At 50.0% G+C, this 11,776-nt stretch overlaps 6 protein-coding genes across 6 annotated transcripts; 5 read left to right on the forward strand and 1 right to left on the reverse strand.

Annotated features, from left to right (window-relative positions):
- Window positions 1-231: 231 nt before the first annotated feature.
- Window positions 232-1,350, forward strand: FTJAE_1752 (glycosyl hydrolase family 88; the record flags this gene model as incomplete). The annotated part of the gene is made up of 1 exon (XM_037347874.1): window positions 232-1,350. One exon carries the CDS (start codon window positions 232-234, stop codon window positions 1,348-1,350), a length of 1,119 nt encoding a protein of 372 aa, XP_037211118.1.
- A 97-nt stretch (window positions 1,351-1,447) lies between these two features.
- Window positions 1,448-4,288, reverse strand: FTJAE_1753 (beta-glucosidase; the record flags this gene model as incomplete). The annotated part of the gene is made up of 1 exon (XM_037347875.1): window positions 1,448-4,288. One exon carries the CDS (start codon window positions 4,286-4,288, stop codon window positions 1,448-1,450), a length of 2,841 nt encoding a protein of 946 aa, XP_037211119.1.
- A 721-nt stretch (window positions 4,289-5,009) lies between these two features.
- Window positions 5,010-5,486, forward strand: FTJAE_1754 (mitochondrial 40s ribosomal mrp2; the record flags this gene model as incomplete). The annotated part of the gene is made up of 3 exons (XM_037347876.1): window positions 5,010-5,116; window positions 5,203-5,374; window positions 5,424-5,486. The coding sequence occupies 3 exons, from the start codon at window positions 5,010-5,012 to the stop codon at window positions 5,484-5,486; spliced, it is 342 nt and encodes a 113-aa protein (XP_037211120.1).
- A 1,145-nt stretch (window positions 5,487-6,631) lies between these two features.
- FTJAE_1755 (pre-mRNA-splicing factor CWC25) lies at window positions 6,632-7,768 on the forward strand (the record flags this gene model as incomplete). Its single annotated transcript, XM_037347877.1, has 1 exon — window positions 6,632-7,768. One exon carries the CDS (start codon window positions 6,632-6,634, stop codon window positions 7,766-7,768), a length of 1,137 nt encoding a protein of 378 aa, XP_037211121.1.
- Window positions 7,769-8,855: 1,087 nt separating this feature from the next.
- FTJAE_1756 (GTP-binding protein RHO3) lies at window positions 8,856-9,664 on the forward strand (the record flags this gene model as incomplete). The annotated part of the gene is made up of 5 exons (XM_037347878.1): window positions 8,856-8,908; window positions 8,960-9,010; window positions 9,061-9,110; window positions 9,158-9,247; window positions 9,297-9,664. The coding sequence occupies 5 exons, from the start codon at window positions 8,856-8,858 to the stop codon at window positions 9,662-9,664; spliced, it is 612 nt and encodes a 203-aa protein (XP_037211122.1).
- Window positions 9,665-10,770: 1,106 nt separating this feature from the next.
- FTJAE_1757 (GTP-binding protein RHO3) lies at window positions 10,771-11,313 on the forward strand (the record flags this gene model as incomplete). The annotated part of the gene is made up of 2 exons (XM_037347879.1): window positions 10,771-11,248; window positions 11,300-11,313. The coding sequence occupies 2 exons, from the start codon at window positions 10,771-10,773 to the stop codon at window positions 11,311-11,313; spliced, it is 492 nt and encodes a 163-aa protein (XP_037211123.1).
- Window positions 11,314-11,776: the final 463 nt, after the last annotated feature.

The following is an 11,776-nucleotide window of genomic DNA, read 5'->3' on the forward strand; positions in this document are numbered from 1 at the left end:
ATCATCAACCCCCAGTTCCATGCCCCACCCCCACAACCAAAAAGTGCGGAGAGATGAAGCTTCAACCTCATGATAGGCGCCCTCGGTGTACTTCGGACCGAGCATGTGGACTGCCAAGAGAATCATTGGGATGTCACGAGGGGTTATGAATACCCTCATTCATCCTCAGCAAACTCATCTCTCTTTCGCTGTCGTTGAGATCTTCCAGTGTAGTAACAAGATACCGCCATCATGCCCTCTCACGTACACGACATCGCGTCGCAAGACGTCCACAAGCAGATCCAGCAGCTCATCCACGAACTCGTCAACATTAAAGACACAACCGGCGAATTCCTCATGACCCTGGCAGACGGTCGCATCATCGACACAAAAGGCTGGAACGACTGGGAGTGGACCCACGGCATCGGCCTCTACGGAATATGGAAGTACTACGAGATGACCGGCGAGGACCAATGGCTCAAGATCATCGAAGACTGGTTCCAGGCCCGTTTCGCAGAGGGCCACAAGGGGAAAAACATCAACACCATGGCTGTCTTCCTCACCCTGGCATATGTCTATGAAAAGACGCAGAACCCTACGTATCTTCCCTGGCTGGATGCTTGGGCTGAGTGGGCGATGCATGACCTCCCCAGGACAAAGTACGGTGGTTTCCAGCATATCACGTACCTTGAGGTCAACGAGCAGCAGCTCTGGGATGATACCCTCATGATGACTGTCATGCCGCTCGCCAAGATTGGTCTTGTGCTCAACCGGCCTGAATACGTCGCTGAAGCAAAGAAGCAGTTCTTGCTGCACATTCAGTATCTCTTTGATACAAAGACTGGATTGTTCTTCCACGGATGGACGTTCAAGGATGGCGGACACAACTTTGCCGATGCACGATGGGCGCGCGGTAACAGCTGGGTCACCATCGTCATCCCCGAATTCCTCGAACTCGTTGGTATCAAGGAAGACGACCCCATCGGCTCACACCTCATCAACACGCTCGACAGCCAATGCGCCGCCCTTGCAAAGACACAGCGCGCAAACGGCCTATGGAGCACCCTTCTCGACGTCCCTGAATCAGAGGGTTCCTACGTCGAGGCCAGTGCGACAGCGGGTTTTGCGTATGGTATTCTCAAGGCGGAGCGCAAGCGATATATTGGAAGGGAGTACTCTGAGGTAGCTGTCAAGGCGATCAAGGCTGTTTTGGAGAATATTAGCCCGGAGGGAGAGTTGTTGAATACGTCGTTTGGAACAGGTATGGGGCATGATTTGCAGCATTATAAGGATATCCCTAGGACGAGTATGCCTTATGGACAGGCTATGGCTATGATGGCTTTGGTGGAGTTCTTGAGGGCGTATAATTAGATTTCGAAGAAAAAAGTAATGAAATTAATCGCGATAACGAATCATTTTTTGCGTCTCATGATGTGCATGTAAGAGGTGACTAGTTAAGCGTACAATTTTACTGACCCTCTGCGATCAAATTGCCTGGGGTACCATCAGACTTGAACGTACCCGTCGCCTTCAAATTCCTCGAACTCTCGCCCACGGCAATCGTGAACTCCCCATCCGTAACCCTCCAATTCTGCTCCTCCACATCCCAGTAGCTCAAGTCCCTCCTCGTCAGCTCAAACTCGACCTTCTTGCTCTCACCCTTCTTCAAAGCGACCTTCTCAAAGCCTCGGAGAACACGAACGGGATGGTCTACCTTTGATGTCGTGGGGTACGAGAGATACAACTGGGGAACAGCCTTGCCATCCATGGAGCCCGTGTTTTTGACGGTGATCGACGCAGTGACAACAGTCTTCCAGAGGTCGGGATTACCACCTTCTTCGCCTCCAGCTTGTGAGGGCGGCTGTTCAACATCGTAGCCATCGGGGTACGGATAATCGCCCTTCTTGACATCATCAGCTGAATCAATGTAGGGGTAAATCCACTTCTTCAGCTTGCGAATGTTCTTAGGCCACAGACCCTCCTCGACATCGGGGATCTTATCATCCAACTTGGGCGGCTTGGCGCTCGTAGACGATACGCGTGAGGCCGGAAGTCCTGCCACCGCCTCCTTCACCGAGATCTTCAAGTCCTTGTACTCAAAGGTGGTGTACGACAGACCATAGCCAAATTCATACCGAAGGTCCTTGCTGTACTTGTCGAAATGTCGATAATCGATGTACAGTCCCTCCTTGAAGTCTTGCTGGGGAATAACTCCGTTGGGGAGATACAAGATCTGAGCGCCTTCGCCGTAATCAGGGAGAGCCTTGCCAATTGTGTAAGGGAGCTTTCCACTTGGACTCTCATCACCGAACAGAATGCTCGCGATAGCATTTCCACTCTCCTCGCCAGGCAGATTAGCTGTCAGCACACCCTTGATCCTTGGGTGGTTGATCCAGTTCTCCATGACAACAGGCCCGACAGCATGAATGACCACGATAGTTGTGCCCGTTCTGTCACCGCAAAGGTTTGCAACCTCCTGGATAAGTGCATCGCCTCCTTTCTGTAGGTTGAGATCGTTGCGGTCACCTCGAACGCTGTTCCACGACAGATATCCCTCGCCAGCGTCTGAGTTGGCAAAGACTAGGCAGACGTCCTGCTCTGTAACCTTCTTGGGGTCTTTGATCTTATTGGAGAGGTGCTCGGTGACTTGAACCTTGTCTTTCTTGAAATTCTTTCGCAGCGCCTCAACAGGAGTGATGAGGAATGGAAAGTCGGCTGCACCACTGCCCCAGCCTGAACCGAGGGTACCTTCATTGCAGCCTTGGTCAGGGCAGTAATTGAGTCCCTTTCCAGGACCAGCATCATCGCCGAAAATGCCGATCTTGATCTTGTCCTTCTTCTTTTCTGATTGGTTGGCCAAGTTGCCATCGCGGCTCAGAGGCAGTACTCCGTCGTTCTTAAGAAGAACAGTACCTTCGATGGCGATTTGACGAGCCAACTCGGCGTGGTCTTCCTGTACGTTTATGTACTGGTTGACTACCTGTTCCTCTTGGGGCGAAGGACTTCCGGGCGCCAGCTTTCCTTTTTTATCATAAGTCCACGATGAAAAGTTCGGTCCCTTGTTCTCGTCCTTATCCTGACCAAGTTGGTAAAAAGACGCGACAATTCGAAGTGCCATGTCGTTCAGTCGGTCCACCGGCAGAGACCCATTCAGAACAGCCTGTGTAAGACGTGGACCCCAGAGAGAATCTCCATCAGCCCATTTGAGTCCATCGCCAGGCATACTCATGTCCAGCCCAGCAAGAGCACTCGCGACACCAGATCTCTGCGCCAACCAATCCGACATGACGAACCCTTGAAATCCCATCTCGTCTTTCAGAATACCGTTCAGAAGCTTCGAGTTCTGGCAGGCATACGAGTTGTTGACCATGTTATACGAGCACATGACACTCGCAACACCAGCTTTGACAGCATCCTGGAACGGCCATCCGTAAATCTCATGGAGCGTGCGATCATCAATGTTGGATGAAATGGCATTCGGAAGACCCCATTCCCACGCCTGGCGGAAATGCTCCTGCTCATTACCGATAAAGTGCTTGATCGTCGCCATGACCCCAGAATCTTGTATTCCCTTGATCGTCGCAGCACCAGCAATGCCCTGTAGATAAGGATCTGGACCAAAGCCCTCCCAATTTCGTCCACCGGCGGGAGCTCGCCCAAGAGGTCCGATGGCTGGACCGAGAATGACATTGACACCTTTTCCCTTTGCTTCCTTGCCATGAGCTCGTCCACGCTCATACATCAGTTTCTTGTTGAACGTGGCACCAACCGTGATACCAGCTGGCCAGGCAGTCGCATTATCCGCGAACCGTATCCCAAGAGGTCCATCTTGCAATGCCAGCGCCGGAAATCCGACGTTGTTTGCGGCCCCAGTCGTGCCGACTGCTAAACCCATGCTCCATCCTGTTCCAGTAGTGATGTTGACTTTTTCCGCCAATGTCATTTTGCTAACCAGCTCAGCAGCTCGATCATAACTCTTGGCCCAATTTTGCGAAGAACCACCTTTTGGGCTGGGATACCATGGTGGCGAGTCTCCCTCAACGGGCGGTACCTTTATCTTTTTCCAAGCAAATGCTCCAATTGCTGAGATGACGAGCCAAACGACTACAAGAGTGCCAATAACGGTAAAGCAGCATTTCTTGGCGCGCCAGCTCCGAAGATATCGTAGACGCCGTTTAACCGCAGTGTCATTCTTGTTCTTGTTGAGATAATCAGTTGCGTCAATGTCCGAGTAAGCATCGGAATCGTCGCTTGTGTCAAAAGAAGCACGGTCGGCTCCGTTGAGCAGATTCTCCCTGCTTTGATCCATGATGGAAACGGATCAGCTAAAGATTGCGGTTAGATGTGAGACATGAATTCCATTGTTGAAGAGATTCAGGCTGATTGTTCAGGGTTATGGGAGATGCATGGTTATCTAATCGTACCAAGACCAGAGGCTGCGTCACGTCGCATTCCAGGCCAAGCTTACCCTGGGCGGTTGGGGGATCATCACTCCACATTGGATACCCTAGATCAATGAGGTTTAGATCAGGTACAGAGCGATATGCACTCAGTAATAAGTAAAATAACCCTAGAGGTTTCGCTATGAGCATTCGCTTTTTAATTCTTATTGATACGATATGTTTGCTTCAGAACAATGCCGTACAAGCTCAACTGTCTGTGTCAATGCTGAGATCTTGCACATTGCGCTTTGGGTGAGTGAATGAGTTGGAGTCAGCGCCCGTACTGGTGGGCCTAAAAAGCAGTTAATGAAGCTGCAGATAAAACATGTCAATAGTGACAAAAGAATTTGACGAGAGAACTAAGGTAATCCAAGCCACCATTGGCCCATTAATTAATTAATCACTTTGGAAATACTTGCGACAAGTCCAGCCGATTGTGTTGACTTCCAACCTGGAGGGACAGCCCAGAATTGAGAGGGTCGGCTAATCTTCGGCAGCCCAAACTCCCTCCATCTTGAATTTGGCTCATTGCCAATTCCACATCTCCCGACAGCTTCATCATCGACATCCCCGTCCAAACCGCCCATCATGTCGATGTTCCGCGCCAAGAAGCTCGATCTGGGCTGTTTCGTCAACGTCCGCACCCTGCGCGACCACACAAAGCGAAAGGTCTTTGAGGCCCACGAGACCGAGAGGTGCGCACGCAAACTCTTCCCCGCCAGCCGCACAACAAAACGAACCATCATCTACGACGAGGAAAAGGCTAACTCGAGGCCAACAGACAAGCTCTCCGATACATCATCCGCAACACAACCCTCCCACCACGAGTCCGCGCCGAGGCACAGCTCCAATTGACACAGATGCACTGCTACACTCGACCAACGCAGATCCGAAACAGATGTATCATGGGTGGTCAAGGACGTGGTGTGTTGAGTGACTTCAAGATGACTCGAGTAAGTCCGTCAAAGAACGGGGAGTTGAGGATTGGACTGACGGATGTAGTACAATTTCCGAATGGAGGCTATGGCTGGAAACTTACCTGGTGTGAAGCGAGCCAGTTGGTAAAAGAGCCGGGGACGGAAACGAACGAGAGGAAATGTACGACTACGCACCCCTTATATACCAAAAGCACTCTATTACCTGTGTCGAAGAGTGGTCTAGTGGTATCCGATCCTGAAACCTACAAACCTTCTCTCATTGCGCACCTAAAAATACTTTCACCTACTAGGCTGCCCCTCGACTTTTGCTTTTTGCAGTCCACGAGTTCGAACACTGCGCCGACAAGTAACGGGGGGGGAGACGAGGTACGACTACACATCCCCCATATACCAAAGTCACTCAATTGCCTTTGTCGAAGAGTGGTCTAGTGGTATCCGTCCTAGAACCTATAAACTCTCTCTCATTCCGCACCTAAAATACTTCTCCCACTAGGCTGCTCTTCGATTTTTGCAGTTCACGAGTTCGAACACAAGCAACACGGGGAAATGTACGATTACACAAGTTAGCGTGTTACGATATTTTGGGTATCATAGACACGACTGTACAATAAAAGAGGAAATGAACTAGAACGCTACTTTTATGATGGTCTATACGAAGTGAATAAATGCTTTATGCCTGACGATCGATGCAGCAGAGAGGACTAGGAAGATGACATGGGACTCAGTGCCACGGGAAGGTCCATGACTGTGGATGGCATGGGCGAGCAGACCAGTCGTCCTACAAGAGACACATTTGGCTATGCTTGTGTCTGAGGGAGCGCGTACACCATGTCGCATGACTTGCCTCGAAGGCAGCCAATATTGAGTCATTCAGGCAGATGAACTTTGTCTGGGTTTGACCACTGATGTGTCGGCTGGGTACAGTAGTCTCGCTGTTGAGTTTACTGATACAAATACTAAAAAGCTTGGTAACCTCAAGGAGCAAGAAAAATTGAGGCTGTAATAGAAATTGTCAAAATATACTCATCAGGGAGTCCTCTGATAAGTCTATGGTAGGTGAGTACAGTAGTTTCTGAAGTCTGATCATTGGTCTAAGTAAAGTTTCGAGGATAAAAATAAATATGGGGTCCCTGCACTCACTCTTTTTTGCCCAGCTGCCTACCTACAATTGCCACCATACTCCATACATAAACCAGCCAACTTCCCCCCTCCACATCATCACCAAATTCCGTCCCCCTTCTTCCCCAACCTACACGCAAAAGAACCGTCAAAATGGGTGGAGGCGATCTTAACTTGAAGAAATCCTTCCATCCCGCGCTGCGGCGCAATCAACAGGCCGTCTGGGACGAAGAGCAAAAGTCCCTGGCCGAGCGCAAGCGAACACGACAACGCATCGAGGAAATCAAAGAGGAACGCAAAAATGAAGAAGTCCAACGACAGCTCGAGGCTGCAGGAGGGAAAAAGCGCGTTGATCGCGTTGACTGGATGTACCAGGGCCCTAACGACGGAGAAGGCGGCACGACAGAAGAATCAGAAGCCTACCTGCTGGGCAAGCGGCGTATCGACCACCTTATCAAGGGCACAGATCATAAGAAGTTGGAGAAAGAAGCGGGGGCCGAGAGTTTCATGGCGCTGCAGAATGCGAATACTGCGAGGGATACGGCTGCCAAGATTCGTGACGATCCGTTGTTGGCTATCAAGCGACAAGAACAAGCTGCCTACGAAGCCATGATGAACGACCCGATCAAGCGCCGACAATTACTGTCCTCGATGGGAATCGACGACGAGAAGAAGAAGGAGGAAAAGTCACGGAGGAGAGAAGATCGACACGACAGGCATCGAAGGAGGCATCGTCATCGCAGCGCAGACCCTGACGATAGACATCACAGACGACGACGTTCGGATTCGCGATCGCGAAGTCCACGACGTCGTGATGATTCGAGAGAAGATCGGCACAGGCGAGGCGGAGACGATAGTCGAGAAGATCGTTCGCGACGAAGACGCGATGATTCAGAGGATAGAGAACCTAGGCGTGAGCACCGCTCCCGCCATGATCGACCACGCGACGAGCGCCCCCGCGAAAGTCGAAGGGATTTCCGAAGAAGCTACCCCGATTCTCGCGACAGGCGACCACGATACAACGAAGAAGACGATAAAGCCAAGGAGGAAGAACGTCAGCGCAAGTTAGCAGCCATGCAGTCTGCAGCAACAGAGCTCGATGAAGATCGCTCAAAGCGTCTTACGGCACTGGAACAACAGGAGGCAGCGGCTCGTGAAGCAGACGACAAAGCTCGTGAGCGCGTAGGCGATCGCAGCTTCGTGAACAAGCTACATCAACAAGCAGGCCACAAGGGTCTTGCGGACCGTATGGGCGGATCGCGTCGGGGATATCAAAGGGACGAAGATTAGAAATGGATTTTACAGTGGGCGGCCTCTGTTGAGTTGCACATTTACGTTTTGAACGACATAGGTTAGATTGGACAGTCAGGTTGAGTTATCGGCATGAACCGAATCAAGGTTATAATAGAAACAAGCAGTTTACCAATATTGAACAAGCTGGCTTTTTCAGTGTTGCAATTATCGCCTCTTCCGCGTGATACCTACTTGTAGTAACCCTCTGCGGGCGGAAATAAACGAAGCCACTTTCAGGTTACGATTCAGTCGCAAAGCCACCATGAATCGTCCACTTAACTCAAATTCAGGTACAAGTTTCAGGTACCGCTTCTCACTCATGCAGAGGACATTCTCGCTAATGTTCACAAGTCATGATTAGTTATTCGCGACGTAACATCGTTGTCATTGAACAAACACTATCGAATTAAAGACTCGGAGCCTTAGCCTTAACCCTCTTTGGCGCATGCAATTGAACCGGGGACCTTAAAAGAGGCAATCTTGGTAGCGACCGGGTGAAAGAGCCAATTAACGTGACGGGTCGACGCTACTGCAAAGAAAAAGAGAAAGTGGTTCCACAGGATGTGCAGAAAAAAAGGGGACACATTTAAAGAGCGACAGAAACAAGTCCCCTAACTTACACTGGTTATGGGCGGGGCTATTCTGTCATGCTGATGCATATCCCCTCAAGAGGCGCCGAAAACAATCCCTGCTCGGTTTCCTCGCTGTCGACTCCACTGCCCCAAGGCCTAGAGTTCCAGTGCTCCCCATTTTCCCTTGCGCTGGCCTCTCTCTGACCTCAACTTCCATTCCATTTCACAACCTTGCATCTTCTATTCCTCTCCCGCGACGTGGAAAAACGACCATTCATTTCCTTAACCCCTACTCCGTACATCCAACGGAATCAATTCGCCTTGCCGTCTATCGATATCTACCAACGGTTTCTTTCTCGCCTCCGAATTCGATCTGCGCACGCAAGGGCCCTGCACGGGAACCGAGATTCAACTTATTTCAAGCGACGCGAAAAACCACAACGGTCTTTCCTTTTTTCCCTCTTCTTCTACACACTACGGCGTAGCTACGATTTGATATCACATTTGTCAGAATGCCTGCTCTTTGTGGAGGATCCAAAACTGTGCAGCGAAAGCTGGTGTTGTTGTGCGTAACATACGATGAACGATGGGAGGGCATTGCGCTGATCTGATTTAGGGGTGATGGTGCTTGTGGAAAAACATCGCTGTTGAACGTCTTTACGAGAGGGTATGTTTTGAAGGAGATGCATGTGAAAGAGAGAGGCTCATTGATTATAGCTACTTTCCTACTGTCTACGAACCCACCGTCTTTGAGAACTACGTCCACGGTACGATACTCGGCTCTTCTGCGTACACGCATCGCTAACGAACGCAGACATCTTTGTCGATAATGTGCACATCGAGCTATCCCTCTGGGACACAGCAGGCCAGGAAGAATTCGACCGACTACGCTCCCTATCCTACGGTACCTACCTCCGACACCTACTAACCCCAACCAGACTAACACATGCCAGACGACACAGATCTCATCATGCTCTGCTACTCCGTCGACAGCAAAGACTCTCTCGAAAACGTCGAATCCAAGTGGGTAGGCGAGATCGCCGACAACTGCCCCGGCACCAAACTCGTCCTCGTAGCACTAAAGTGCGACCTCCGCGAGCAGGGCGAGGAGGAGGAGAACGAATCGGGCGAGCCCCGCGAGAAGCGCCCCATGATCAACTACGACCAGGGCCTCGAGGTGGCGCGCCGCATAAACGCCCTCCGGTACCTCGAGTGCTCCGCCATGAAGAACAGAGGCGTCAACGAGGCCTTCACCGAGGCGGCGCGCGTTGCGCTCAGCGTCAAGAAGGATCGTGAGGAGGGCGGATGCACGGTTATGTGAACATGATACGATACGAGCGTTTATTAATAAGGTGTCGAATACGAAGACCACAACCTCTATGTCATCATTCGTCGAATGTGGTCGAACGAAAGCAGGGATGTGGACTCTATTCGGCTCCCCATGGTTTATTTTTGGCCCGCTATGGGTTATTTCAGTGTACATATCGTGCGGCATAAAGCACATAGGGAATCATGGTGTTTTGCGTTGTTTTTCTCTGCTATTTACTACTTGCAGGCTATTTTTCGCTCGGGAATGCGAGGTAAATTAGCGGGAGGAGTAGACTACTCAAGTTAAGGAAGTCATTTTCGTCACGCTCTAGCTACAACTACTTTATTTTATTTCATGTCTACCTCACGGCAATTGTTTTTTGTCTCTTCAATTGTTTATTTAGCGTGTCTCTTTATGAGATTGTTGTCACTCTGTCTTTTGGTGAGACCAATGTGCCGAGACTTTGAGGGGCAAAAGTGCACAGCCACGCTGATGAGGGATCATGATGAGATATCAACAGAGAGCGAGGCCAAGGAGATGGACTGTAGATCTTTTTTTGATCCACAGAGATCGTAGGCTACCGTCTGAGATTGATGATGACAGTTCAATTAAGTTGCGGAGTGTAACCGTTGATAAACTCTAAACCTGCAACGTCGACACTTTGGAATTCTTTCACATCTTGGCAGACCGTGTTACATTCCTCTCAGCTTGCACCCCTCACCTTGAGCTGGTATGATATCAGAGGCATTGATCATCTTTCTTACACCAATAATTTCATCTCTTGATGCTCTGAATGTCATCACCGTCTACGCCACTGATACCGTCATCTCTGCTTCGTGATTGGTTGGTACCCTTGCTACCCTGCGCGCATGCATTGACGTCACGGTAATAAAGCAGGTTTGAAGTTTGGGCGATCGTGGTTGGGAATGGCATCAGAGGTAGGGATGGGGGAGAGTAGAAATAGGGGCCAAGAGACGCCTAGATTCTTGTGAAAAGCTTCTTTTGTATCTATCCACTTCATCACTTACACTGAACTATCTCCACTGATCACTTACACTATATCCACTACCACTTACACTACACTACACTACTCCCAAACTATCACATAAATCACCATCATGGGTCTCTTTGGTCGTCGTGAACCCTCCCCAGAGCCAATCCGCGAGGAACCCCCCCGCAAACACGGCCTCTTCTCCTCCTCATCCCGCCACGAGCCCACATCCACACGAACATCCACATCCTCCTCTCACCACCGTCACTCCCGCGGTTCAGCATCCTCCTACGACCGTCGACACTCCCGCTCATCATCCCGCTCTCCATCTCGTCGTACCTCCAACGGCGGCGGTTTCTTGTCTCGTCTAGGTGGAAACCGCAACGAGCATGACCCTGCTGTTCTTGAGGCCAGGGAGCGAGTCCATGATGCTGAGAGGGCGGAGCGTGAGGCTGATCGTGCGCTGGAAGAAGCTAGATTGAGTGTGAGGGAGGCGAGGGAGCATGTTAAGAGGTTGGAGGTTGAGGCGAAGGAGGATTCGAGGAGGGCTAAGGTTAAGCAGACTCAGGCTAAGGAGATGTCGAAGATGGGACGATCTCTTGGACGTAAGTTTTCTTGGTGATGTGAGGTTGAACTTGATGCTGACAGAGAGACAGGCCACGGATACTAAATGTCCATCAAAGCAAAAGAAACTGGAGTTATGAGACTGTATGAGTAATCTTGTTCTGTGTTATGACTGTATGAGAAGAAAAGCACAAGTACACGATGGAGCTATTAGGAGTTACGAAGCAGCGTTTTAGTTTAAGCAGATATTCTTTCACAATACCGATTTGCCTTATCCATTTTATATTAATCATAGTGATATGTTGAATACCAGATGACTTCTTGATAGCAAGATCGTTGTCTAAACCATAGCATGCAGGTAAATTGTGTGTAGATAAAATGTCAGTATTGTCCATGAACTCAAACACCAAATATTGCACAAGCAGTTTAGAATCACCACGATAATACAGGATATTACAGAACTCCTTCATTCTACAATCTACATCAAGATGACTTCAAATCTACTGTCGCATGTTCTCAGCTTCACAGTCCACTCCCACCATTGTCCTCTTTCCATCCATATGGACTTA

The sequence above is a fragment of the Fusarium tjaetaba genome (genome assembly GCF_013396195.1).
Source record: "Fusarium tjaetaba strain NRRL 66243 chromosome Unknown NRRL66243_c0000031, whole genome shotgun sequence".
Classification (NCBI taxonomy): domain Eukaryota; kingdom Fungi; phylum Ascomycota; class Sordariomycetes; order Hypocreales; family Nectriaceae; genus Fusarium; species Fusarium tjaetaba.